The sequence below is a fragment of the Saprolegnia diclina genome (genome assembly GCF_000281045.1).
Source record: "Saprolegnia diclina VS20 unplaced genomic scaffold supercont1.2, whole genome shotgun sequence".
Classification (NCBI taxonomy): Eukaryota; Oomycota; class Saprolegniomycetes; order Saprolegniales; family Saprolegniaceae; genus Saprolegnia; species Saprolegnia diclina.
Genome location: NW_008246069.1, coordinates 1,281,030 through 1,302,627, shown reverse-complemented (window position 1 = coordinate 1,302,627; position 21,598 = coordinate 1,281,030). Strand labels below are relative to the sequence as shown.

Here is a 21,598-nt window from a genome sequence, read left to right as displayed (position 1 = left end):
AGCGTCTGCTCGTGGAACTTGACGCTATAGTTGGCGCCGAGGGCGATTCGCGCCTCACGGTTGAAGTCCTTTGCCATGCCTACACCATGGTCCATTACGGCAGGAAGAGAGGCAGCGGGTGAGGATACCTTTGAGATCCCACACGATCGCATCGTTCTTTTGCGCTTTGATAAACTGGACGAGGTCGTAGGGCACAACGATCTCGGCGTGCTCGAGGCCGCGCTTGTAGAAGGACCCGCGCTTGGGCATCGGGACCTCGAGCACATCAACACTGCGGCCGCCTGCAAGTGGAATCGCAGCGTGGAGCTTGAACGTCGCGATGGGGCGGCCGCCGACCTCCGACTCGACGAGCAGCGTCGCTACCATGGGCATCGCATCACACGGTTGCTATGATTGTCGTACCCATGGTGGGCAAGACCGTGCGCGCCAAGTGCGTGTACTCGGCCTCCTCTTCGCAGCGGTAGCAGACGTGGTCCAAAGTCCACTCACACGCTTGCTCGATCTGCATCTTGTCGAGGAGGCGCAGGTGGCATGCCGGACGCTTGGAGCGCCAGCAAGCTGTTGTGAACGAATGCGATAAACTTGGGTGTCTCGTTGGCCAAGTAGGACGCAAACGTCTCTGGGGTCCACGCGTGGGGAGGCGTCGATGGCGCAAAGCCCGCCGCAGCAACCGTCGAGAGCTCCATTCGGCGTGAGGTGCGTCCAAGGAGGCGTGTGGCCAGCACCCACCGCATGTTTTGTATGTCTATTTGCACGCCAATTTAGGCTTGACGCTTTCTCGCAGATTAGACCAAAGCTAGGAATTTGTATGCATTTTCGCTAAGACGCGTTGATAAAGCCAAAGCCGCAGCGCACGATTACACGTGGATCGATCCGGATGCAGCGGGATTATCCGGTTACGTCCTTTGTACCTCCCATTTTGAGTTTCTTGCTCCCGCTTCCGCAATGACCAAGTACGTTCGCCATGCATGTCGTCGTCGTTCCTGCAGGCCATGACCGCCTCATGCTTCCTCCATCTGCTTAGCGAAGAAATGGATGCTGCGCTCATGCAGTTCGTCAATGCGCTTGGCATCTTCATCACGGTCGGCCTTGTCGCGTTCCACTACATCACGTCCACGGTCAAGGACGCCGAAGAGTAAGCCAGCACCACAAGGAAGGATCGGGGTACGTGTCGACGTGGGCCACGCCACGTCACGTGCGAAATCAATAAAGTATTATGATGTCCAGTGCGTGCAAGCGACTCCTGTCGGGCATGCCACGTGGCAGCATCTCGTCGACGAAGGCCGAGGCGACACGCCGTGGTGTTACGATGCCGCAGGCCAGCCTACGCGCGCTAGCACTGTGGTATTGCAAGGACGCCCTCCACATCGTCGCCGGAAACAGGGTGCAAGTCCATAGAAGCCAATCTGGCGTTGCCGGACCGCTCCAGACAGGCGCCGACGGTACATGCACGCTGAAGCACGCGTCCTCGTGGCATGGATCGATGGCGTGTGGGAGGCTACCTATGCAGGTTCGATGCGTGGGCGAGCCAATGCGTTGTGCGTCGTCGAGTGCATTCTCTATCAACCTGTGCTTTGTTCATATCTTACGTCGAGTGCTTCGCCTTGTTCTTCTGCTTCTTCTTGTTCTTTAGCCGCCGCTTCTCCTGCTGCTCGCGAAGGGATTGCAATAGCTGCTCCTGCGGGCTCACAAAGCGCTGCTTCTTGGTCGGCGCACCGCGGCCGCGCTGGAGTTCGTCCTCATCGTCGTTCTCGTCGTTCTCGTCAACCTTGGCGACATCCACAGGTTCGGGGCGCTTCTTCTTGAGGATCTTGGAGGCCAAGAGCTTGTCTTCGTCCTACAAGAGCGCACGCCGCATGGGCATGTGCATGTGGCGGCGGACGCATGCATACCGTCATCGACGGCGCGCCCGTGTACAGCGGCTTCTTGTTGAGCAGGCGCGCGTCCGCTTCGTCGTCGTCCTTGGTCGGCTTGATCCAGGAGGCCACGACCGAGTACGCGGCTGCGTTGAAGACGACCACGTCGTCGTCGTCCTCGACGGTCCCCGACTTGTTGCGCTTCGTGTTGCTCATCGCCAATGATCTGCACAAAACCCACGTGGTCACCGCGATACGGATTTCCCACCGTGTAAAATGACCTACCGTTTCGAGCAACCGCCTTTCCACACCTCGGCGTCCATCGCCAAGGCGAAAGGGACGCTGTCGAGTCTCAAGGTACTAGTCATTGCGGCGCTTCTCTTCCATGACGTTCTCGATGCTCTGTCGCCCTACGACAAGGGTCGAGAAATGCTATCTCATGGCTCCTTGCCTACGAGAACGATTCCGAACCACTTTGCACATGTCGACCCTTCTCGCAGTACGTTCAACCAGAGACAAGAAGCGTGGAGAGCACAGCAGCACCTCGGTACATGAACACAAGCATTGGTCGTGAGCATTCCCGTTTTGCAAGGAGAGAACAACACCAGCCACTCAAGGACATCAGTTGACGCGGCGCTTCGCCTTGCGCGCAACCGTCCCATTGGAGCTTGTTGGTTTAGCAGGAGGTATTACGACGACCCGACACCGTCATCGCCATACATACCTCTCGTGACAGTTCTAGTATGCCAGATCTGCATCGATTGGACTGACAGTGGCTCACCTCGATCAAAACACACACGTGTTTTCCACACCGTTTTTCACAGATTATCCGGATACATATCCGGTCGAGGTCGAAACTGCTGCAAAGATAGATATTCAGCCGGGGCGGCGATGATCGCGCCCAAGTGCGCCCAGAACATGGAGCAGCGGCTGGCCGCGCTCCGGCGGGACCAGGAGATCGATGGGCTGCGCGTCTACCTCATCAAGTACAACCTCTTCCCGCGGAACCGGGACCCGCGCAACTCGCCGATCCGCATCGAGGAGCTCAAGGAGCTCGTCAAGCACTGGAAGCTCCATCGGCAACGCGGCTTCTGGCGCGACCACCCAGAGAAGGACGACCTTGTCCGCGCGCTCCTCCAGCACATCAAGACCGAGGCTGCCAACAAGAAGCGGCGCCAGGACGCCCAAGAAAAGTTCCGCAAGGTCAACGAGGTCGACGAGTACCAGCAGTCGACGGCCGACCTGACGCTGGACGAGAACGAGCACTCGATCCAGATGCTCTCCGAGAGCGCACCGCCGTCGATGGGCGACCTCTTCTACACGCGAGGTCATTACGACGAGGTACAGTCCCATGCCTCCGCTTCCTCCATGCATCCATCCATGTAGGGCCTTATCTACCTCTCACGCATGGACAAGTCCAAGCAGCGTCAGAAGCTCCTCAACTCGACGAGCGACTCGAGCTTGGCCAAGTCGACGGCCGCGACGCAGCATGCGCACCACCTCGCAAAAGGGCTCGTCGCCAACATTGAGCACGAGAAGGACGTGTCGGCCAACTTTTCTCGGGATATGAAGCTCAAGTGCGCCGAGGGCCTCTACAACGTGTCGTGCTACGTCAACAACGAGCTTCAAATGCTAGGTAGACGGTTCCTACGTCCATGCACCGCATATCGAAGCTCATGTGTAGCGGAAAACGCCATCCCGATCCTCACGGGTCTCATCAAGAGCCCGCCGACGATCGACGATACGCACATTCGTCTCTACTGCGCGGCCGCCCTCCAGAACCTCACGACGCACCAGTCTGCGCGCGCACTCATGGTGGAGCAAGGCGCGATCTCGACCGTGCTGGAGCTGGCGCACACCAACAATGGCACGACCAAGCTCTACTGCGCGCATGCGCTGTTTCGCTTTACGGGCGACGAAGAGGCCCACTTTCGACTCGTACATGAAGGCAGCGTCATGGTGCTGCTGCAGATGCTGTCGTTGCCCAACGAAGAGATCAAGGAACTCGCGATGAAGTCGCTCATCAACCTCTCGGTCGTACCGCGGAGCACGTCGAGCGACACGGTCATGAGCGCGCTCATCTCGCTCGTCAAAGTCGACCGCCCCGACTCCAACATGGTACCCTCGACGTGACATCAAGTTGGCGACATGCAACTTCCCCGTGAACGTAGGTGTGTGCCCGAGGGCTTTTGAACATGTCGATCATGGCGACGACGCGGGCAAATATCGTCGAAGACGGTGCGATCCTCGCCCTCAAGATCCTCTGCTCGTACCGCAGCGTGGCTGTCTGTCAGCTCGCCTCGTGCGTCCTCTGCAACCTCGCGGCCGTGCGCGCCAACCAAGAAAGTATGCTCAAGAACGGCGCGCTCGCGGTGCTCCTCGAGCTCTTCAACTTGCCACAATTCTGCCGCAAACCGACGCCCGAGACCGAGACGTCATCGTCGTTTGACTATCGCCGCTTTTACGCCAAGAAGGCCAAGATGTCGGACCCAAACTACATTGGCAACGCCTCCATGACGGGCGACGAGCTCGTAATGGTCGATATCCACATGCAGTGTGCGACGACCTTGGCGTACTTTAGCTGCAACCCCAAGCTCCAAGCCCGCGTCGTGGGCGCCAACTTTGTCCCGCGCCTCCTCCTCTTACTGGAGCTCAAGCACGACGATACGACGCGCCACGTGAGTTTGAGCCTCTCGAACCTTGCGTCCCATGAAGCCTGCCGCGTTCAAATGGTCCAGGACGGCGCGGTCGCGCCGCTGATTGGCCTCATGGCGGCGCCCGACATGCTCGTCAAGCAAGACTGCGTCGTCGCGCTCTGTAACCTCATGCTGCACCCGGAAACGTACAAGGAGATGGTCGACGACGGTGTCGTGCCGGCGCTCGTCGCCTACTCGGAAGACGACCACCCTGAAATCCAAAAGTCGTGTGCGTTCGCGCTCTTGAGCTTGGCCATGGACGGGAGCATGAAGGCCAAGCTCGTCGAACAAGGCGTCATTGTCGCGCTCATGAACCTCGCCGATCGTTGCATCAAGCGCCCCGAGCTCCGCGCGGCGTGTCTCTGTGCGCTCTACCACCTCTCGATGGACGGAAGCAACGCGCTTGCGCTCTTTAAAGAAGGCACGCAGTCGGTCGCCATCGCAGTGCTGCATGAACCCATCCAAGAGAAACAAGCGAGCTTGAGCCACCGGATGTTTATGCACGCACTCGCGCTCCTCTCCAACATGGCCACGCACGAAGGCAGCCGCCACATCTTGGTCGACGATGGCGCCGTCGACTCGGTCCTTCACTTCATCCAGGTAGAGTTATAGCTTCTTGGCGCGCAGAAAAGGACGCGCGACATGCGTAGGTCAACAGTGTCGTCAAGGACAAGGCGTCGGCAGCGCTTCTTGCCCGCGCACAGGCGTACGCTGCGTCAATGCTGTGCAAGCTCGGGGATGCGGCCATGGAACATGCCGGGTATTTCACGGCCCTTCTCGCTCTCGCGTCGAGCCCGGTAGATGCCGCACCGCTGGTCGATGCATCGAACTCATGGCCGCCGTAGACCATTGCTACCAACTCATCGACTCGAACCGACCTCAGCGGCACGATCACGACGCTGCGCTGTGCGCTCGCGTTCGCTAATATGTCGTGCTCGATGCGGGGCCGCCGGCTGCTCGGCAAGCACGGCGAAGTCGCGGCCGGGCTCAACGCGATGATGCGGACGGGCCACCACGAGACGCAGATTTGCGCAGCGATCGGTCTCTGCAACCTCGCGATCGAGGTATGCGTCCGTCTCCTTTCTGATTCATTTTCCAACCCACGTTGAATTAGCGGGGGCCGTTGAAAGGCCGGGTGTGGGCCGAGTCGACGGTCAGCGATTTCATCGTCGTCGCCTTGCTGCGCGTCAACAGCGACAAGACCAAGGTCATTTGCGCCAAGGTGCTCTTCAACCTCCTCGCCCACGACGACACGCGCGAAAAGCTCGTCGTCGACGGCGCGCTCTACGCGCTCATCAAGCTCGCCAAGCTCGACATGGAAGACATTCGCCAGCTCTGTCTGCGGTCGATCTACAACATTTCGCTCGAGCCTACTAAAGTCCCGCGCCTCGTCGACATGGAGATCGTCCGGATTCTCTCGGGCATGTACGCGCAAGACTACAGCAAAGAGATGAAGCGGCTCATTTGCGGTATCCTCAGCAACGTGAGTGCTGTATCGGGGCACGAGCTCCAACTGCTGCACGAAGGCGCGCTCGCGATTCTCACATCGCTTGTCAAGACACGCGACCCCGAGACGCGCGTCTACTGCGCCCATGTCCTCTGCAACGTAACGTGCAACGTTGACGTGCGCGACCTCGTGCTCAAGGACGACGGCCACGTGGTCGGGCTCCTCATTTCGCTCACGCGGGCCGAAAGCAAAGACATTCGCCGGTACAGCGCCGGCGCTATTGCTAATCTGTCGGCGAGTCGCGTTGGCGTCGACGCCATGACACGTGATGCGATGGTGCCATCGCTCTGCGACCTCCTCCAGCGACTCTCTTGCGACATCACGCTCGGCCTTTGCGTCACGGCGCTTCGAAACCTCATGACGGAGCCCGCCAACCAGCTCCAGCTCGTTGCGTGCCACGGCGTCCAGATTCTCTCGGTGCTCATGGTCAGCGCCACCGACCCGGAGATCGGGCCGGCGTGCGCCGAGCTGCTCTGCCTCCTCTGTCGCAACCAAGGCGTCGAGATGGACTTGGTCAACGACGGCATCGTCCGGGCCTTGCACGCGATCGCAAAACAGCAAAGTGCGCACGCCAAAGCGCTCGCAGCCGCGCATCCGCCGACCCGGGGCTCCACCGGACTACCGAAAGAAGCCCTCGAGGTGCTCGATGCGTCGCGCCTCGACATCGTCTCGTGTCTCAGCGTCCTCTCCAAGAACGCCGAGTGCCATGAAAAGATGTTGGCCGACGGCGTCATGGAGACGATCGTGGCGATGGTCATGGACGACGACGACGAGAGCGCGACGCTCGGCGCGGTGATTGCGCGCCTGAGCGAAGAGTTCTCGTACCACTGCATGGTCACACTGCGCAACCTCACGAGCAAGAAAGATGGCACGGTGATCAAGGAGGACACGCAAACCAAGGTCTTTATACACGACATCAACCGCGCGCGGGTCGCCTCCCAAGCGCATGCGATCCCCATCATCCTCGCCATGGCGGGCTCCCGCGTCGCCGACACGCGCGAAAACACAATCGTCACGTTGTACAACTTAAGCTGCCACCGGCGCGCGCGTGGCATTTTGATTCACCACGATGGCATCAAGACACTGATTGCGCTTGGACAGAGAGCGACGGGTCCGAATGCCCCGATGAAGTGCCACATCATTGCGACTGCGCTCCAGGCCATGTCGTCCCACTTGGACTCGAACATCATGGCGCCCGGGCTGATCGAAGCGATGGCCGCGAGCTTGGAGAACACGGCGCTCTCGGAAGCTGTCATGGAGAAAATGATGGCGGTCGCGGGCCCGACACTCTTTTTAAAGCCCCGTGGTGTGTCGCATTTGCTCCAGGCGTCGACCCAAGTGACGCGACACCACGGCACGCTCGCCGACTGGGTACATATCCCTTCTCTACAGGGCGCGTTCTGATGTCAATGCTTGTAGACGCAGGTGTCGGCGACTGTCACGATCGATGACGCGATCGCCGAGCTCTTTGCGCTCGACGACGCAGCGGAAGCCGCGCAGCAAGAGACCGAGAAGGCCCAAGTGATTGCAACGTCCGCGCCCCGTGCGTGCACATTGGACGTGGTCCTCGGATCGCTCGTGTTTCTCAAGGACGCCGACCCGCCAAAGAACAAGCAGCTGCTGGGGCCGCATGCCCACGAACTCCTTGGGCCTGGGCGGCACACGCAGTCGTCGGTGGACCTCTTGCCGCAAGTGTCGGCGTCGACGCGCGCCACGTCGGCGCCCGAGAAGGACGACCTCGACGCGCCGCGAAGTGCGATTGCTCAGGTGCGCAAAGAAGCGACCAAGTCGATCCCGGCCGTGCCATCGCTCGGGAGCCCGGCGCGAAGTCCGACCAAGAAGCAACAAGCGCGCCTTGAGCCGATTCCACTCAGCTGAGAGTGATGTATGCTTTGCATGTAGTACGCACCGATAGAGGACAATAGAAGAAGCGGATTGTAGTTAGTCGTCGATTTAGTCGAGGCCGCAGAGCGCCACGTCCGTGTGGAGGCCGCCGTGGAGCTCCTTGTCCTTGAGTTCCTTGCGCCGGAGAAGAAAAGCGTCGACTCCGTCCATCGCTTCCAAGTCAAACTTGGTCATCGGGTTGCCCTCGAGCTGCATAATGTGCACGGCCGACGTCGCGAGGATCGAAGCGGCGATCGACTGCGGCCCGAGCCGGTTGCGCCGCACACAAAGCGCTTTAAGCTTGGCGCACTGCGAGAGCGCGGTGGGCAGTTGAGATAGGCGGTTGTCGTCGAGCGTGAGCTCTTTCAAGCTCAAGCAGCTTGCAATCGCCGACGGGATCGAGGCGATTTGATTCTGGCTCACGTCCACAACCTCGAGATGGGCCAAGCTGCACAGGCTCGGTGGCAGTCCCGAGAGCTGGTTGTTGCGGGCGCTGAGCTTAATGAGCGCTGGCGGCAGCGCCTGCAAGGACGCTAGTTTGTTGTTGTCGAGCACGAGCTATGCAGCAACAACACAGTGAGATCCATGGCACAGCATGAGTTGCTACGTTGGTCAGTTTGGTCAAGGCCGAGAGGTCCGGCAGTGATGCGAGCTGGTTGCTATCGAGCTTGAGCGTCTTGAGGTTGATGAGCTGACCAATGGCCGCTGGAATCTCGACCAGCTCGTTGTTGGAGAGGTCGAGCGTGTTGAGCTTCTCGATGGCAAACACGTCATCCGGGATGCGCTTGAGCTTACAGCCGTGCAGGGACAGGATGCCCGTCGCCTTGGCGCGTTCAATCTTGGTGGCCTGGACGCTCTTCTTGGTGATGGCCTTGGCGTCCTTCTTGGCGCGGTTCGATCCAGCTTGGCCCATGCGTCTTGGTTACTGCAGGCCAGACCGGTGACACCGACTATCCGGCGCCTTTCTGCTGTTTAAAACGGTTTTAAACAGGCAATCCACTGCATACATACACTGGTAGCAGCGGGGATTGGTCAAAAATATGCGATTTGCAGTCCTGTGATTGGTTCCAGTATGAAAAAGACTGCACCTGCTACGCCGACGCACGACAGCACTGGACCCACTGACGACGACCACAGCGTCCACTACGATCCACAACCAGGCAACGGCCACGGTCGGCTCAACGTACGTAGTAAGCGGCAAGTGCCATCATCGGAGAGGCGGGGCACGGTTGCTAGCTGTTTTGTATGGCGTCCATAGACGCGCTCTGATTGGCCGTTCTCTGGGTCAAACACAGCAAGTGCAAATTCAACAAAGTCAAATGATCGCACGGACCACCGAGGTCAACGCCGTGCGCCGCGCCTTGAGCGTCGTCGCCGGCGTCATCATCTACGCGTCCTTGGGCTCGTCGTACTCGATATCTGCTTGGAACGGGCAGCTCAAGGAGACGCTCAACATGACGCAAACCGAGATTGCCTTTGTGAGCTCGTGCTATAGCTTTGGCATGTACAATACGATCTGGGCGGGCTTTTTCCACGACCGGTTCGGTACGCGCCTCTCGATGCTTGTCGCGCTGGCCTTGCTCACGCTCTGCTACGCGCTCGCTTCCTACCTCGCGGCGCGGCCGCACTTGCCCAAGTGGTACATTGCGCTCTGCTTTGGCGGCGTCGGCCAGGCCGGCGGCTTTGCCATTGTCGCCGGCCTTGCAGCCAACGAAGGCATCTACGGCAACCACCATCGCGGCGCGATCGTTGGGCTCCTCCTCGCTGCATATAGCGCGGGCGGTGCCATCTTTGCGCTCATCTATCATAGCGGATACGACCACAACGTGCCAGGGTTCTTTGGCTTTATGAGCCTCGAGCACGGCCTCATGGGCCTTCTTGGGCTCGTGCTGCTCGTGCCGCCCCCGCGCCGCACGCCGCCCAAGGACGAATCAATGCCGCTTCTTCTCCCCGAGGCAAGTACGACAAGTGACATAACGCTGCTGGCGCTGCTGCAGGACGCGCGGTTCTGGCTCCTCTTCGCGCCCGTCATGATTGGCGTCGGGTCGGCGCTCTTTGTGCTCAACAACATTGCGTTCATCTTGCAGAGCGACGGCGCGTCAATTGACCTCGTGCCAATGTACGTCTCGATCTTCTCGATCTGCAACATGGCCGGGCGCCTCAGTATGGGCGTCCTCTCGGACAAGTTTGGCGCGTCCCACTCGCGTGCGTGGTTCCTCTCGCTGGGTGTCCTCGCCATGGCGGTCACCCAAGTGCTCTTTGTGGTCGTGCCAACGCGCTTTTTCGTCGTCCCGATCGTCGCGGCGGGGCTCGCGGAAGGCTGCATCTTTGCCATGTTTCCCGTCGTGACGCGCGAACTCTTTGGTCCATCGCACATTGGGAAAAACTTTGGCTTGATCAGTCTCGCCAACGCAGTCGGTTTCCCCCTCCTCTTGGGGCCCCTTGCCTCTCTCTTGTACAAGTGGGCCGCGCATGGCGACGCGACGTGCCTCGGCGCCTCCTGCTTCACGCCGATGTTTGGCGTTAGCTTTGTGCTCTGCCTTCTTGCGCTCGCCGCGTCTATTCGGCTCCAGGCCTTCATGCATGTATTGAGCCCGCGACCGTAGTCGAATTATGGCACCACAAAAGTGCTGCAAAGAAGAGACAATATTCTCCATAAAAACTTGGAGTTGAGTTACATTCGAGATGAGCGCGTTACGAGGGCGAAGGAGTCTCACGGCCACCATGGCGGACACACAGCGCGTTGGCAAAGGCTTGGTTGTGGCAGCCGTCGACGCTGCAGACGTCACGGTTGCGGTGCACGGCACAGGCCGTCGAGTGCGGCGCTGCATCGCGCGGGCAGGACACATACTGACAGCGCGGCATCGTACTAGATTGCAAGTGAGGTTCGTTCATTCGTCCTTTGGTGGCCGCCACGAGCACCAACACGATCCCAACATCCACAACCCCAACCCATTCTCTCGACCGCCAACAGCAAATGGGGTTGTAAATGGACTATATAACTCGGAGTGACCAGCGAAATAACTGGTCTTGAAACCGGCGCGACATGAACGACGTCCAAGCGTCGCTCCGTGAAGGTTGGTGGCTTACCCAAAGCCTTGTCGGCGAGGGCATGTACCGTAGGCATCGAAGAGGCCATTGACGTTCTCGCGTTTCGGGACATAGTGTATTTTGACCCGTTTGCCAAGCGCTGGGAAGGCTGCCTCGAACCGGACGACGTGGTTCTGACGGCGTTCGGCGAGGTGCATCGTCCGTGCGTCCGCACCTCGTGGCATGCTCGTAGGTGCTCTGCGATGCACTGATGCCCCGCGACGGTACGATAGTGTGCAAGCATCCGAGCGGCAAAGCGTACATCAAGGTGCTTGCTCGTTCGTTGGCAATGGGGCACTGATGCACACGGATGTTGCAGGGCGACTGGATCACAAGGGACCGCGAGGTGTGCTGGCTCAGCAGGCGCGAAACCGATCGCGCTCGTGTTTAGGGTCGCTACTGCGTTGTCGACAAAGCAGCAACTGTGCCACCGCGTGGCCGGGCGGCCGAGTACTACCAAGTCGACGACGACGACGATGACGCGCGTCGCCAGCCCCAACCAACAGCCATCGACTTGCGCGGGTGCTACGTGCAGGCCGGTGACATGCGCCGTCTCACGTTGTCATTGGCGACCAACGTACGTCACGAAAGCGGTCGCCAATGTAGCAGACAAGTTGTGCACGGTATAGTACTTTGTGCAATCGCTCCACTTGGGCGGCAACGGTCTGCGTGACGAGAGCCTGCTGCTGCTCAGCGCAGCACTCGCGACCAATGGGTCACTGCAGACGCTGGTGTTGAGCTACAACGCCATCACGGCGGTCGGCGCGATCGCGCTCGCCGAGGCCTTGGCGACCAACGCGGCGTTGACGCACCTCGACGTTGCACACAACCAGATTGGTAGCGAGGGTTGTCTCGCGTGGCTCAATCTCAAAACCAACTCAACTCTGCGCACGCTGCACATGAGCCACAACCCGGCGATCGCCGACGGTGGTGGTGTCGACCTTCTGCGCCCGCTGGCCGCCGAGCCGCTTTCGCTCGCGGACGAGACGCGCCAGAAGCTCCTCCTCAAAAGCAAGAGCCGGACGTACACGGCGACGCTGCTCGACGCACCGGCCAACACGAGTCTTGTGACGCTCACACTCTCTGAGATTGGGCTATCGGAGGCCTCGGCGTGCCGGCTCCAGCATGTTTTGAGTACAACGTCGGTGCTCACGTCGCTCGATGTGTCGATGAATAGCTTGTCGCTCGAGAGCAGCAAGGCGCTCGCACGTGGACTGGCGGCGAATGCGTCGCTGACGTACCTCCATGCTGGCGCCAACGTCCTCGACGACGAAATCGGGGACCTCATGGCCACGGCACTGGGTGCGCACCCGCGCCTCCGCACCGCGCTCTTTCCAGCGAGCTTTCACGGCCCCCACGCCGGCAGCTACCTTGCCAAGACGCTTCTGACGACACTGAGCTTATCGCACATGGACATTGTACGTCGCTTGCGATGGACGCTAATGACGTTGGGACCACGTAGAGCGGCGGGCTACTCGAGCCACCGGGCATCGTCGCGCTCTGCAAAGCCATTGGCACCAATGCAACCTTGCGCGTCCTCGAGCTGGTAGCCTCCCGAGTGTGACGGAGTCCTGGATGACATGATGGATCCAACTGGTCTAGACCAGCATCGGGCTCAAGTCGGACACGATCGTCCAAGTCCTCTCGACGGCGCTCGAGGCCAATACGACGCTTCTAGAGCTCCACTTGGGCTACAACAGCATTACGCTCCGCGGGTGCAAGCTGCTGCGGGACGCCATTTCAGCGACGCAGTGCCAGCTCACGCCCGAGACGCTCGTTCTCGAAGGCAACAGCGGCACCAAGGCCCGCGGCAGCAGCGTGCTCATCTCCGGTGGATCGCTCTCGCCTACCATGCGCCCGGAGCACCCTAACTCAATGATCGACAAGCCACTGATCATGTTCCAGCGGCCAAGTTGAGATGACAGGGAATAGGGTTGTCAACTATTAATACCTTTTACCTCCAAGATACTACAATTTGAATGGTAACACAGCGAGTCAATGTCTAGAGTTTACTCGTCCAACTCGGAGGCGAGGGCCTTGGCCTTCTCCTTGACTTCCTCGATGCCGCCGACCATGAAGAAGGCGGCTTCCGGGAGGTCGTCGTACTCGCCGGCAAGGATGGCCTTGAACGACGAGACAGTCTCCGCGAGCGCCACAAACTTGCCGGGCTTGCCCGTAAACACTTCGGCGACGTGGAGCGGCTGCGACATGAACTTCTGCACCTTACGGGCGCGCGCGACCGTGAGCTTGTCGTCTTCCGACAACTCGTCCATGCCGAGAATGGCAATGATATCCTGGAGACCCTTGTAGTCCTGGAGCAGCTTCTGCGTCGCGCGAGCCACCTCGTAGTGCTCGTCACCAATCACACGCGGGTCGAGCATGCGCGACTTCGAGTCGAGCGGGTCGACGGCCGGGTAGATACCGAGCTCCGAAATCTGGCGCGACAACACCGTCGTCGCATCCAAGTGCGAGAACGTCGTCGCCGGCGCCGGATCCGTAAGATCATCGGCCGGCACGTAAATGGCCTGCACCGACGTGATCGAACCCTTGAGCGTCGACGTAATGCGTTCCTGGAGCGCACCAAGATCCGTCGCCAACGTCGGCTGGTAACCGACGGCCGACGGGATACGACCGAGAAGAGCCGACACCTCCGAGCACGCCTGCGTGAAGCGGAAAATGTTGTCCACGAACAAGAGCACGTCCTGGCCTTCCACATCACGGAAGTACTCGGCGACCGTCAGACCCGTAAGACCGACACGGGCGCGGGCACCCGGCGGCTCGTTCATCTGGCCGTACACGAGCGCAGCCTTCGAGCCCGTCGTCGTGCCGTCCGCGTTGAGCTTGATCACACCCGACTCGATCATCTCGTGGTACAAGTCGTTGCCTTCGCGCGTGCGCTCGCCGACACCGGCAAACACCGACACACCACCGTGGTTGTTGGCCACGTTGTTGATCAACTCCATGATGACGACCGTCTTGCCGACACCAGCGCCGCCGAAAAGACCAATCTTGCCACCCTTGGCGTACGGCGCCAGCAAATCGACGACCTTGAGGCCCGTCACGAGCACCTCGGCGCCCGAGCCCTGCTCCGTGTAGAGCGGCGCGGCGCAGTGGATCGGCGCCTTCGTCGCCGAGTGGATCGGCCCACGCTCATCGACCGGCTCGCCAATCACGTTCATGATGCGGCCAAGCGTCTCGGGACCGACGGGCACCTACACCGCGCTCAATATCCCATCGATTTCCAAACAATGCACAGTACCATGATCGGGTTGCCCGTGTCCACGCACTCCTGGCCACGCACGAGACCGTCCGTGCCCTCCATGGCGATCGTGCGCACCGTGTTCTCGCCGAGGTGCTGCGCGACCTCGAGCACGATGCGGATGTTGTCGTTCGTGTTCTGCACCTCGAGCGCGTTGAGGATCGGCGGCAGGTTGTTGGTGAACTGGACGTCGACGACGGCGCCGATGATCTGCGTGATGCGACCGACGGACGCGCCGGACGACGCAAAGCCGCGCGTCAGCGAGCGGGTCAGCGAGAGCATTCTGCTTGTAGTTGGCAAAAGGAAAACTGACGCCGGGCAAACGACTGGCCTTCGCCTCACTTCGGTTTGCAAGCTCAGTCACTAGGGGGTCGTACGTATTTTGGAATTCGGTGGGGTGGATGTGTTTTATATGGCGTGGTGATAATATGGACGATGGTATTGGGATTTGATTGTTGCTATTAAAATAGAAATCGATGGTGTGGCCATTAAATGAGGGGGTCCCTTTTTCAGACGCAATGCCCATGCATCACACGATGCGCAGGTTGCACCGAGATAGTGTGCGAACACTACATGATGCGTTTGGAAATAGTATGAGAACGATGGGGATTTGGTGTGCATGACGAACGCAAGAGAACGAAGCGGCAAGATGGTTGCTTGGGCAAAGAGGAATGGGGAAGGACGAGGTAGCGATGGATGAGTCGTATGAGCACGACGTTGTGGAGGTATTATTTAGGAGGCAGCAAATGATGGACTAGGAGGACGACGGTGGAGGTTTGAAGTGTGGTGGCGATACGACCGACCGACACGTGGACGGTGGTGGGTGCACCAGAAGAGTCTCAAAGATCATTTTTGGCCACAACTTGGTGGTTTACAAAGCACGTACTCTCGTACTTGTACAGAAAAGTGGAATCAGCAAGCATGAGCGTCCTCGCAGTGACTGATGTCGTCTTCGCACCTCCTTCTTGTCGTCGCCCCATCTTGCACAAGGGGTAAACACTCTCCAACACGATACATGTGCATGCGACGGGCCATCGTGCCATTATACAACATGTATGTCGACAGACGCCAACGTGGGACGAGTAGCCAGCCGTGTCTTGCCAGCACGACGGGGTCGTCACGGAAAAGTGCAATATTGTCCATTTCTCCAGCATTACGCCCGCCACATTGGACGTGGGTACCGCGCAGTGCCCTCGGGGCTAGAAGCCCAATGCGACTTTCTACTAGGATAAGGGTTTACCTGCACTCTTGACTAGGTTCTTCCATATACCTTTGGTGCCGCCGCACCAATAGAGCATTCGCTGCTGAAGGCGGTCGTCCACCAGCCGAGAGACATCTCGTTTTGGTATTATCTCATAAGACAGAGAGGCTCCAGCAACACGCAAAGATCTTCATTCGACGAGAACCGACGGACAGCCGTGTACGCTGACTCTGCACCGCGATATATGTATGCGGTCACGAGGCAGCCGGGATGCGAGTGAGTGCCGCGTCGACGGCTGGCAAGTTATTAGCTCTTGTGCCGCAAGAGAAGGACAGCACCACGTAGTACAAGTGCCAAGTTGACAGGTTGAAATAGGTTTCGAAGCTCTCGCATGACATTTGCGTTCTTTTATCCACAACGTTACTACGCCCAAGTACTTTGGACAAGATACACACCACACCAGTTTTCACTCTGAATCAAGGCAGTGGACTAAAAACGTGAGCTAGGGCTTGTCACCTCTTTCGTACGTCGACGCAGGGAGAACAAGATTTCTCGCTCCATAGCATGTAGCCGGCCGACAGGGCCAACACGGCGTTATCATCAAACTGTCCTGCGAGAGTCTCATGTCGTAGTGTGACCGTTGGTCGCATACAGTGGTGGGGCATTGGGTGTGAGCCTAGCCCACGTCAACACCACTAGGCCGGGACAAGGCGATGTGTGTTTGCATGTTAAGTCCTACGGGAGAAGCCCGTTGATGTGAGACTGTACAGTCTTTGGCAGCAGTCAGTAGATGTAGCTTAGCTACCACTTTCCGTTCTGCTTTGTAGTACACTAGCCGGTGTTTAGGGAGTACGGCCTCCCTCTGTCTGGTGTTTCACGTTCTGGTTGTTGCCAGGAGCGGAATCGGTCACACGTAGTTCGCTCTAGGCGTTGGAACGATCGTCCCTTTTGCTCTTTCACGGAGATGCCTGCAGGTGGAGTCGTGGTGTAGTCTCAACAACGGAGCTGTCCATGAAAACATCAAGCTCGGCATAATGAACCGAGTCGCGAGTCCAAGTTGACGATTTCTATTGAGATCCTTCGCCCCACATTCGCAATTCTGATCCAGTAACTCGTTGTGTAAAGGGAGTCGACCTTAGTATCTCAGCAAGGTGACGGGCCAACTCGTTTTTGACACGTCCTTTGGCACGCGACAGTTGAAGGTCTGCTTCCGGACAATTCTTGACCTCAACGGTAGGCGGGCTTTTGTACAGAGGTGTCTGTGAGTACGGGTCGAGTCGCACGGATGTGTCCGTTGTTTCTGCAGCTCCCAAACACTAGGATTTGGACAAAAAACATTTGTGACTAGCTTCGAGCCAGACACTGCTGCGGTGCCATTCAACTTCAAGACGCCGACACTAGAATGGCTGCAGAGACTTGCTTGTTTGCACCGCTGGTGACCTTCCAACGCTATCAGCGACGCGCGGTTGGCATCGTGTGGCCGATTCTACGCGCTTGCGTGCTCCTCGCCGCCTGGCTAGCCCGAAACGACCGAGTCTTCCGCCCCGAGACGCCCGAAGCGGCTTCGATTCGCGCTGTGTTCCGGACCAAACGGCGTCTTGAACGTTTGCTGCAGCGTATCCAAGCGATGTACCTGTTCCAACGGAGTAAGCAACGCCCAGCTCCACGACGAGTGGCTTGGCTACCACCTCGTTTCAGCCTGCGGCACACACACGCCTCGCCGCTGCCGTCAGTCGCTGTTGGAGTCGAGAGACCACCTCCCGAAACAGCTATGTCCAGGTCGACTGCCTTCAACAACTGCAGAGACTTGCTTATGATAGCGCTCACGTGGCCAAGATACATATTGACGACCACCTTTTGCCCAGACAGTGCATTTCTGCTTGACCCACCGGCGATGTTAATTGCATGCTGCGCAGACGTGTGCTTCCTCTCGTTTTGTTATTTTGCGCCCCATGTTTCGTCGGATTGTGTATAAAAACGCCGCTTTTGCCGCAATTGTTGAGACACAAACTGGTCGACTTCGAGAGATCTTATTGCTATCTTATGGGCAAAAGAACGCCTTCCCCATTGGCCTTACTGATGAGCATTGGATCCATCATCAACCACGCCATGCCATTTCGACCGCACGATACGACGAGATGCTACTTGCGGTAGCCGCTCACAGAAGCGCGCGAGCGTTCGTTCACTGAGTATCGACGTACCCACGGCTGCCACGCCGACGCAAGACCCTTGGATGCAGCATATTCGTCGCCACGAACTAGAACGCAAGACACGTCGACGCCGACTCGATCAGGTGAAATTCGTCGGGTCTCTCTCGTCCAACGTCGTCTGCATTCCAACGCTCATCTTCCTTTACAGGATATCGTCCATGTCGATCGTAACTAGGCGCCTTTTCTGCGTACTAAACCGCAGTCGACGATCGCAATACCGAGGAAATCAAATGCCCACGGGAACAACCCAATTTTCTTGGATATCCCGAATCTCGAATTTCAAATCGGCCGTCACGCGCCATGCCGAAGTCCATGCCGTTCATTGGCTCCCTCGCACGTCCCTTTCCATTCGGATTGGCTCGCTTTCCATTGCTTGGGCCAATCCCCGCGCATCCGCATACCAATGTCCGGATAGACGGCGCCAATACCGGATACGCGCGGTCGTATCCGGCAATCGCTGTTGTGTGGCTGCGGCTTCAGTACAAAAGAAGCTCCAACATGCTCTCGCTGACCCGCTCGCTGACGCGCGGCTTCGCGTCGTCCGGCGCGTCCGTCGGTCGCATCACGCAGATCATCGGCGCCGTCGTCGACGTCCAGTTCACCAACAACCTGCCGCCGATCCTCAACGCGCTCGAGGTGCAGAACACGAACGACAACATCCGCATCGTGCTCGAGGTCGCGCAGCACCTCGGCGAGAACACGGTGCGCACGATCGCCATGGAGGGCACGGACGGTCTCGTGCGTGGCCAGGAGTGCGTGGACACGGGCAACCCGATCATGGTACTGTGCTTTGTTTGGAAATCGATGGGATATTGAGCGCGGTGTAGGTGCCCGTCGGTCCCGAGACGCTTGGCCGCATCATGAACGTGATTGGCGAGCCGGTCGATGAGCGTGGGCCGATCCACTCGGCGACGAAGGCGCCGATCCACTGCGCCGCGCCGCTCTACACGGAGCAGGGCTCGGGCGCCGAGGTGCTCGTGACGGGCCTCAAGGTCGTCGATTTGCTGGCGCCGTACGCCAAGGGTGGCAAGATTGGTCTTTTCGGCGGCGCTGGTGTCGGCAAGACGGTCGTCATCATGGAGTTGATCAACAACGTGGCCAACAACCACGGTGGTGTGTCGGTGTTTGCCGGTGTCGGCGAGCGCACGCGCGAAGGCAACGACTTGTACCACGAGATGATCGAGTCGGGTGTGATCAAGCTCAACGCGGACGGCACGACGACGGGCTCGAAGGCTGCGCTCGTGTACGGCCAGATGAACGAGCCGCCGGGTGCCCGCGCCCGTGTCGGTCTTACGGGTCTGACGGTCGCCGAGTACTTCCGTGATGTGGAAGGCCAGGACGTGCTCTTGTTCGTGGACAACATTTTCCGCTTCACGCAGGCGTGCTCGGAGGTGTCGGCTCTTCTCGGTCGTATCCCGTCGGCTGTCGGTTACCAGCCGACGTTGGCGACGGATCTTGGTGCGCTCCAGGAACGCATTACGTCGACGCTCAAGGGTTCGATCACGTCGGTGCAGGCCATTTACGTGCCGGCCGATGATCTTACGGATCCGGCGCCGGCGACGACGTTCTCGCACTTGGATGCGACGACGGTGTTGTCGCGCCAGATTTCGGAGCTCGGTATCTACCCTGCCGTCGATCCGCTCGACTCGAAGTCGCGCATGCTCGACCCGCGTGTGATTGGTGACGAGCACTACGAGGTGGCTCGCGCGACGCAGAAGCTGCTCCAGGACTACAAGGGTCTCCAGGATATCATTGCCATTCTCGGCATGGACGAGTTGTCGGAAGACGACAAGCTCACGGTCGCGCGCGCCCGTAAGGTGCAGAAGTTCATGTCGCAGCCGCTCCACGTCGCCGAAGTGTTTACGGGCAAGCCGGGCAAGTTTGTGGCGCTCGCGGAGACTGTCTCGTCGTTCAAGGCCATCCTTGCCGGCGAGTACGACGACCTCCCGGAAGCCGCCTTCTTCATGGTCGGCGGCATCGAGGAAGTCAAGGAGAAGGCCAAGGCCCTCGCCTCCGAGTTGGACGAGTAAACTTGGTGTTGCTTGCTCGCATGGCGTAGCGATACCCGCTTCACATAATACATACGATGCGCCATGACTTTCTCCTGTATCGTAAGCACGCAAGGGACTTGGTCGGCGCAGCTGCTCAGGCTCTTTCATTTCAGGCAGGGCCACGCAACGCTACTATGCTTGGCCCATGCTGCTCCACGCGTCACCAGGTCGTGAGCCGGGTTGACTTCGACGCCATCACGACCACGCCGTTGCCAAGCTTATAGAAAGCTTATCCCACCATTTTCTCTTGCGCTTGGTGCATGATGCCATGCTGGATCGTCGCCGAGCTCTTTGGACTCTTCTTTGCCGCCGCTAGGTCAACATGCACAGGCAGCTTGCGCAGGCTAAAGCGGCCATGATCATCCCCCGACGAAGTCACCGACTTGGTTGCGCGTGAAGGCTATGTACACTATATACGATATCACACTATTTACAGTGTTTCTGACGTGGCGCGCTATAAATAACCGATTTGTCTTGGTCGTCGTTTGCTTGGGCGGAAGCGACGGCACGGCCGGGGCATGGAGGTAGCGTAGACGACGCGTATATGATTCGACGCTTCACGATATGGGACTCGCTGACGATGGCCGACCTCCGCGCCGAGGCCGAGAGCCTCGGCGCCTTCCTCGCCAAGCTCGAAGAGCGCGCGGCGCACCGCGCACGCCTCGCGATCGACGACACACTCACGAGCTCGGAAGAGACGATGCAGCGCGTGTACCAAGCGTTCATGGACAACGCGTACGACTTTGCACTTCCTTTGGCCGAGGCATCGGTACCTGGTGCGCTCGCCACGGTCGCCGAGGCGCCGCTCGAAGACGACACTCTCCTGGCCTCGTCGCTGCCGCGCGAGAGCCCCAAGAAGGCGCACTCGCGACCGCCGCGGCGCGCGCAGAGCGCAACCAAGAAGGCACCCGTGACGCTCACGCGCGACGTGCAGGACATCCTCCGGCGGCACCGCGAGCTACAGATCAAGCGGTCCGCCATTATGACGCATCCGAATGTGCGGAAGTGGCTGCGGTCGCTGTGGTACGCAAGCTACTGCCGAGTGTGTTTGCGTATGAAGTCTCTACCTTGCATAGGCAGTGCCAAATCAAGTCCAAGGACGACCCAACGATGAGCAAACAGCAGTATGCGCGTCTGTACTCGCAGCTACTCTCGGGTGCGTCGCGCGGTCGCCGCGGCAGCGATAGAGCAGTGCGCTTAGGGCTCACAACCGAGTGGATCGACAGCTTGGCCTCGACCATCATCCACGATGCTTGGGAGAGCGACAGCCACGGCCAGCCCGCGTTGAGCATCGAGTACTTCAGCGACGCCATGTTCTTCTTTGTCGAGCACGTACGACAAAGAGATTCTGTTGCTGTCGAGGACAATATTGTCCACCTTAGTGGGTCGACGAACCCGATCTCGGCGCGTACGTGGCCCAGCTCAAGCGCTTTTACGACCTCCTCACCGACAAGCCGGATGCGGTCGTAGCGACAGCGCGGCTCCCGACGCTGAGTGCGTACTTCGCGAAGCTGCAGCGCCAGAGCGAGGCCTCCGACATGGGCATTGCTTTGGGCAAAAGCATCACGTTCGACCCGGTGCTGTATTTACAGCACCCGAACGGCGCGCCGCAGTCGCCGACGCTGTTGCCCGACGACGGCGCGTCACTGGCGTACCTCCATTGCCCAATCAAATCGCGCTCCCAGATTCAAATCAAAGTCGAAGCACCGACGATGTCATCAACCCCAAAACGCGCTGCGAGCTGCAAGATGCTACCCCACTTGTAGACGCGCGCACCCTTATTTAACACAAATGTAATAGATAGCTCCAACGAATAAAATAGCCAACGACCGTCCATGGCATAC

The 21,598-nt window shown here is 59.1% G+C and overlaps 10 protein-coding genes across 10 annotated transcripts; 6 read left to right on the top strand and 4 right to left on the bottom strand.

The window, feature by feature from the left end:
* Nucleotides 1-54: 54 nt before the first annotated feature.
* Nucleotides 55-508, bottom strand: SDRG_01050 (hypothetical protein; the record flags this gene model as incomplete). The annotated part of the gene is made up of 3 exons (XM_008606559.1): nt 55-68; nt 129-359; nt 403-508. The coding sequence occupies 3 exons, from the start codon at nt 506-508 to the stop codon at nt 55-57; spliced, it is 351 nt and encodes a 116-aa protein (XP_008604781.1).
* Nucleotides 509-945: 437 nt separating this feature from the next.
* Nucleotides 946-1,139, top strand: SDRG_01049 (hypothetical protein; the record flags this gene model as incomplete). The annotated part of the gene is made up of 2 exons (XM_008606558.1): nt 946-953; nt 1,025-1,139. 2 exons carry the CDS (start codon nt 946-948, stop codon nt 1,137-1,139), a joined length of 123 nt encoding a protein of 40 aa, XP_008604780.1.
* Nucleotides 1,140-1,569: 430 nt separating this feature from the next.
* Nucleotides 1,570-2,097, bottom strand: SDRG_01048 (hypothetical protein). The gene is made up of 2 exons (XM_008606557.1): nt 1,893-2,097; nt 1,570-1,837 (listed from the first exon to the last, which is right to left on the bottom strand). The coding sequence occupies exons 1-2, from the start codon at nt 2,070-2,072 to the stop codon at nt 1,586-1,588; spliced, it is 432 nt and encodes a 143-aa protein (XP_008604779.1). The 5' UTR covers nt 2,073-2,097; the 3' UTR covers nt 1,570-1,585.
* A 638-nt stretch (nt 2,098-2,735) lies between these two features.
* SDRG_01047 (hypothetical protein) lies at nt 2,736-8,011 on the top strand. The gene is made up of 8 exons (XM_008606556.1): nt 2,736-3,197; nt 3,243-3,492; nt 3,541-3,974; nt 4,028-5,152; nt 5,203-5,349; nt 5,398-5,616; nt 5,667-7,430; nt 7,479-8,011. The coding sequence occupies exons 1-8, from the start codon at nt 2,748-2,750 to the stop codon at nt 7,935-7,937; spliced, it is 4,848 nt and encodes a 1,615-aa protein (XP_008604778.1). The 5' UTR covers nt 2,736-2,747; the 3' UTR covers nt 7,938-8,011.
* SDRG_01046 (hypothetical protein) lies at nt 7,972-8,904 on the bottom strand. The gene is made up of 2 exons (XM_008606555.1): nt 8,551-8,904; nt 7,972-8,501 (listed from the first exon to the last, which is right to left on the bottom strand). The coding sequence occupies exons 1-2, from the start codon at nt 8,854-8,856 to the stop codon at nt 8,013-8,015; spliced, it is 795 nt and encodes a 264-aa protein (XP_008604777.1). The 5' UTR covers nt 8,857-8,904; the 3' UTR covers nt 7,972-8,012.
* A 356-nt stretch (nt 8,905-9,260) lies between these two features.
* Nucleotides 9,261-10,629, top strand: SDRG_01045 (hypothetical protein; the record flags this gene model as incomplete). Its single annotated transcript, XM_008606554.1, has 1 exon — nt 9,261-10,629. A coding segment is annotated over one exon (1,289 nt), but the record flags the coding sequence as incomplete, so codon positions are not given.
* A 353-nt stretch (nt 10,630-10,982) lies between these two features.
* On the top strand, nt 10,983-13,019 carry SDRG_01044 (hypothetical protein). The gene is made up of 8 exons (XM_008606553.1): nt 10,983-11,020; nt 11,067-11,185; nt 11,227-11,301; nt 11,353-11,379; nt 11,425-11,610; nt 11,663-12,451; nt 12,496-12,579; nt 12,636-13,019. The coding sequence occupies exons 1-8, from the start codon at nt 10,990-10,992 to the stop codon at nt 12,948-12,950; spliced, it is 1,626 nt and encodes a 541-aa protein (XP_008604775.1). The 5' UTR covers nt 10,983-10,989; the 3' UTR covers nt 12,951-13,019.
* On the bottom strand, nt 12,953-14,666 carry SDRG_01043 (ATP synthase subunit beta, mitochondrial). Its single transcript, XM_008606552.1, has 2 exons — nt 14,293-14,666; nt 12,953-14,245 (listed from the first exon to the last, which is right to left on the bottom strand). Exons 1-2 carry the CDS (start codon nt 14,572-14,574, stop codon nt 13,043-13,045), a joined length of 1,485 nt encoding a protein of 494 aa, XP_008604774.1. The 5' UTR covers nt 14,575-14,666; the 3' UTR covers nt 12,953-13,042.
* A 3,494-nt stretch (nt 14,667-18,160) lies between these two features.
* On the top strand, nt 18,161-19,808 carry SDRG_01042 (ATP synthase subunit beta, mitochondrial). Its single transcript, XM_008606551.1, has 2 exons — nt 18,161-18,483; nt 18,531-19,808. Exons 1-2 carry the CDS (start codon nt 18,202-18,204, stop codon nt 19,731-19,733), a joined length of 1,485 nt encoding a protein of 494 aa, XP_008604773.1. The 5' UTR covers nt 18,161-18,201; the 3' UTR covers nt 19,734-19,808.
* A 526-nt stretch (nt 19,809-20,334) lies between these two features.
* On the top strand, nt 20,335-21,520 carry SDRG_01041 (hypothetical protein; the record flags this gene model as incomplete). The annotated part of the gene is made up of 4 exons (XM_008606550.1): nt 20,335-20,777; nt 20,831-20,910; nt 20,956-21,086; nt 21,137-21,520. The coding sequence occupies 4 exons, from the start codon at nt 20,335-20,337 to the stop codon at nt 21,518-21,520; spliced, it is 1,038 nt and encodes a 345-aa protein (XP_008604772.1).
* Between the last annotated feature and the right edge of the window lie 78 nt (nt 21,521-21,598).

Excerpts from the sequence above, each read along its gene's own strand:
- SDRG_01048 (XM_008606557.1), bottom strand. The coding sequence starts at position 2,072 with ATGAGCAACACGAAGCGCAACAAGTCGGGGACCGTCGAGGACGACGAC. Across the intron at positions 1,838-1,892 it reads CGGGCGCGCCGTCGATGACG|GACGAAGACAAGCTCTTGGC; the intron begins GTATGCATGCGT and ends GCGCTCTTGTAG.
- SDRG_01047 (XM_008606556.1), top strand. The coding sequence starts at position 2,748 with ATGATCGCGCCCAAGTGCGCCCAGAACATGGAGCAGCGGCTGGCCGCG. Across the intron at positions 3,493-3,540 it reads CAACGAGCTTCAAATGCTAG|CGGAAAACGCCATCCCGATC; the intron begins GTAGACGGTTCC and ends GCTCATGTGTAG. Across the intron at positions 5,350-5,397 it reads TCGCTCTCGCGTCGAGCCCG|ACCATTGCTACCAACTCATC; the intron begins GTAGATGCCGCA and ends TGGCCGCCGTAG.
- SDRG_01046 (XM_008606555.1), bottom strand. The coding sequence starts at position 8,856 with ATGGGCCAAGCTGGATCGAACCGCGCCAAGAAGGACGCCAAGGCCATC. Across the intron at positions 8,502-8,550 it reads CCTTGACCAAACTGACCAAC|CTCGTGCTCGACAACAACAA; the intron begins GTAGCAACTCAT and ends GTTGCTGCATAG.
- SDRG_01044 (XM_008606553.1), top strand. The coding sequence starts at position 10,990 with ATGAACGACGTCCAAGCGTCGCTCCGTGAAG. Across the intron at positions 11,021-11,066 it reads CCAAGCGTCGCTCCGTGAAG|GCATCGAAGAGGCCATTGAC; the intron begins GTTGGTGGCTTA and ends CATGTACCGTAG. Across the intron at positions 11,380-11,424 it reads GGATCACAAGGGACCGCGAG|GGTCGCTACTGCGTTGTCGA; the intron begins GTGTGCTGGCTC and ends GCTCGTGTTTAG.
- SDRG_01043 (XM_008606552.1), bottom strand. The coding sequence starts at position 14,574 with ATGCTCTCGCTGACCCGCTCGCTGACGCGCGGCTTTGCGTCGTCCGGC. Across the intron at positions 14,246-14,292 it reads ACACGGGCAACCCGATCATG|GTGCCCGTCGGTCCCGAGAC; the intron begins GTACTGTGCATT and ends AGCGCGGTGTAG.
- SDRG_01042 (XM_008606551.1), top strand. The coding sequence starts at position 18,202 with ATGCTCTCGCTGACCCGCTCGCTGACGCGCGGCTTCGCGTCGTCCGGC. Across the intron at positions 18,484-18,530 it reads ACACGGGCAACCCGATCATG|GTGCCCGTCGGTCCCGAGAC; the intron begins GTACTGTGCTTT and ends AGCGCGGTGTAG.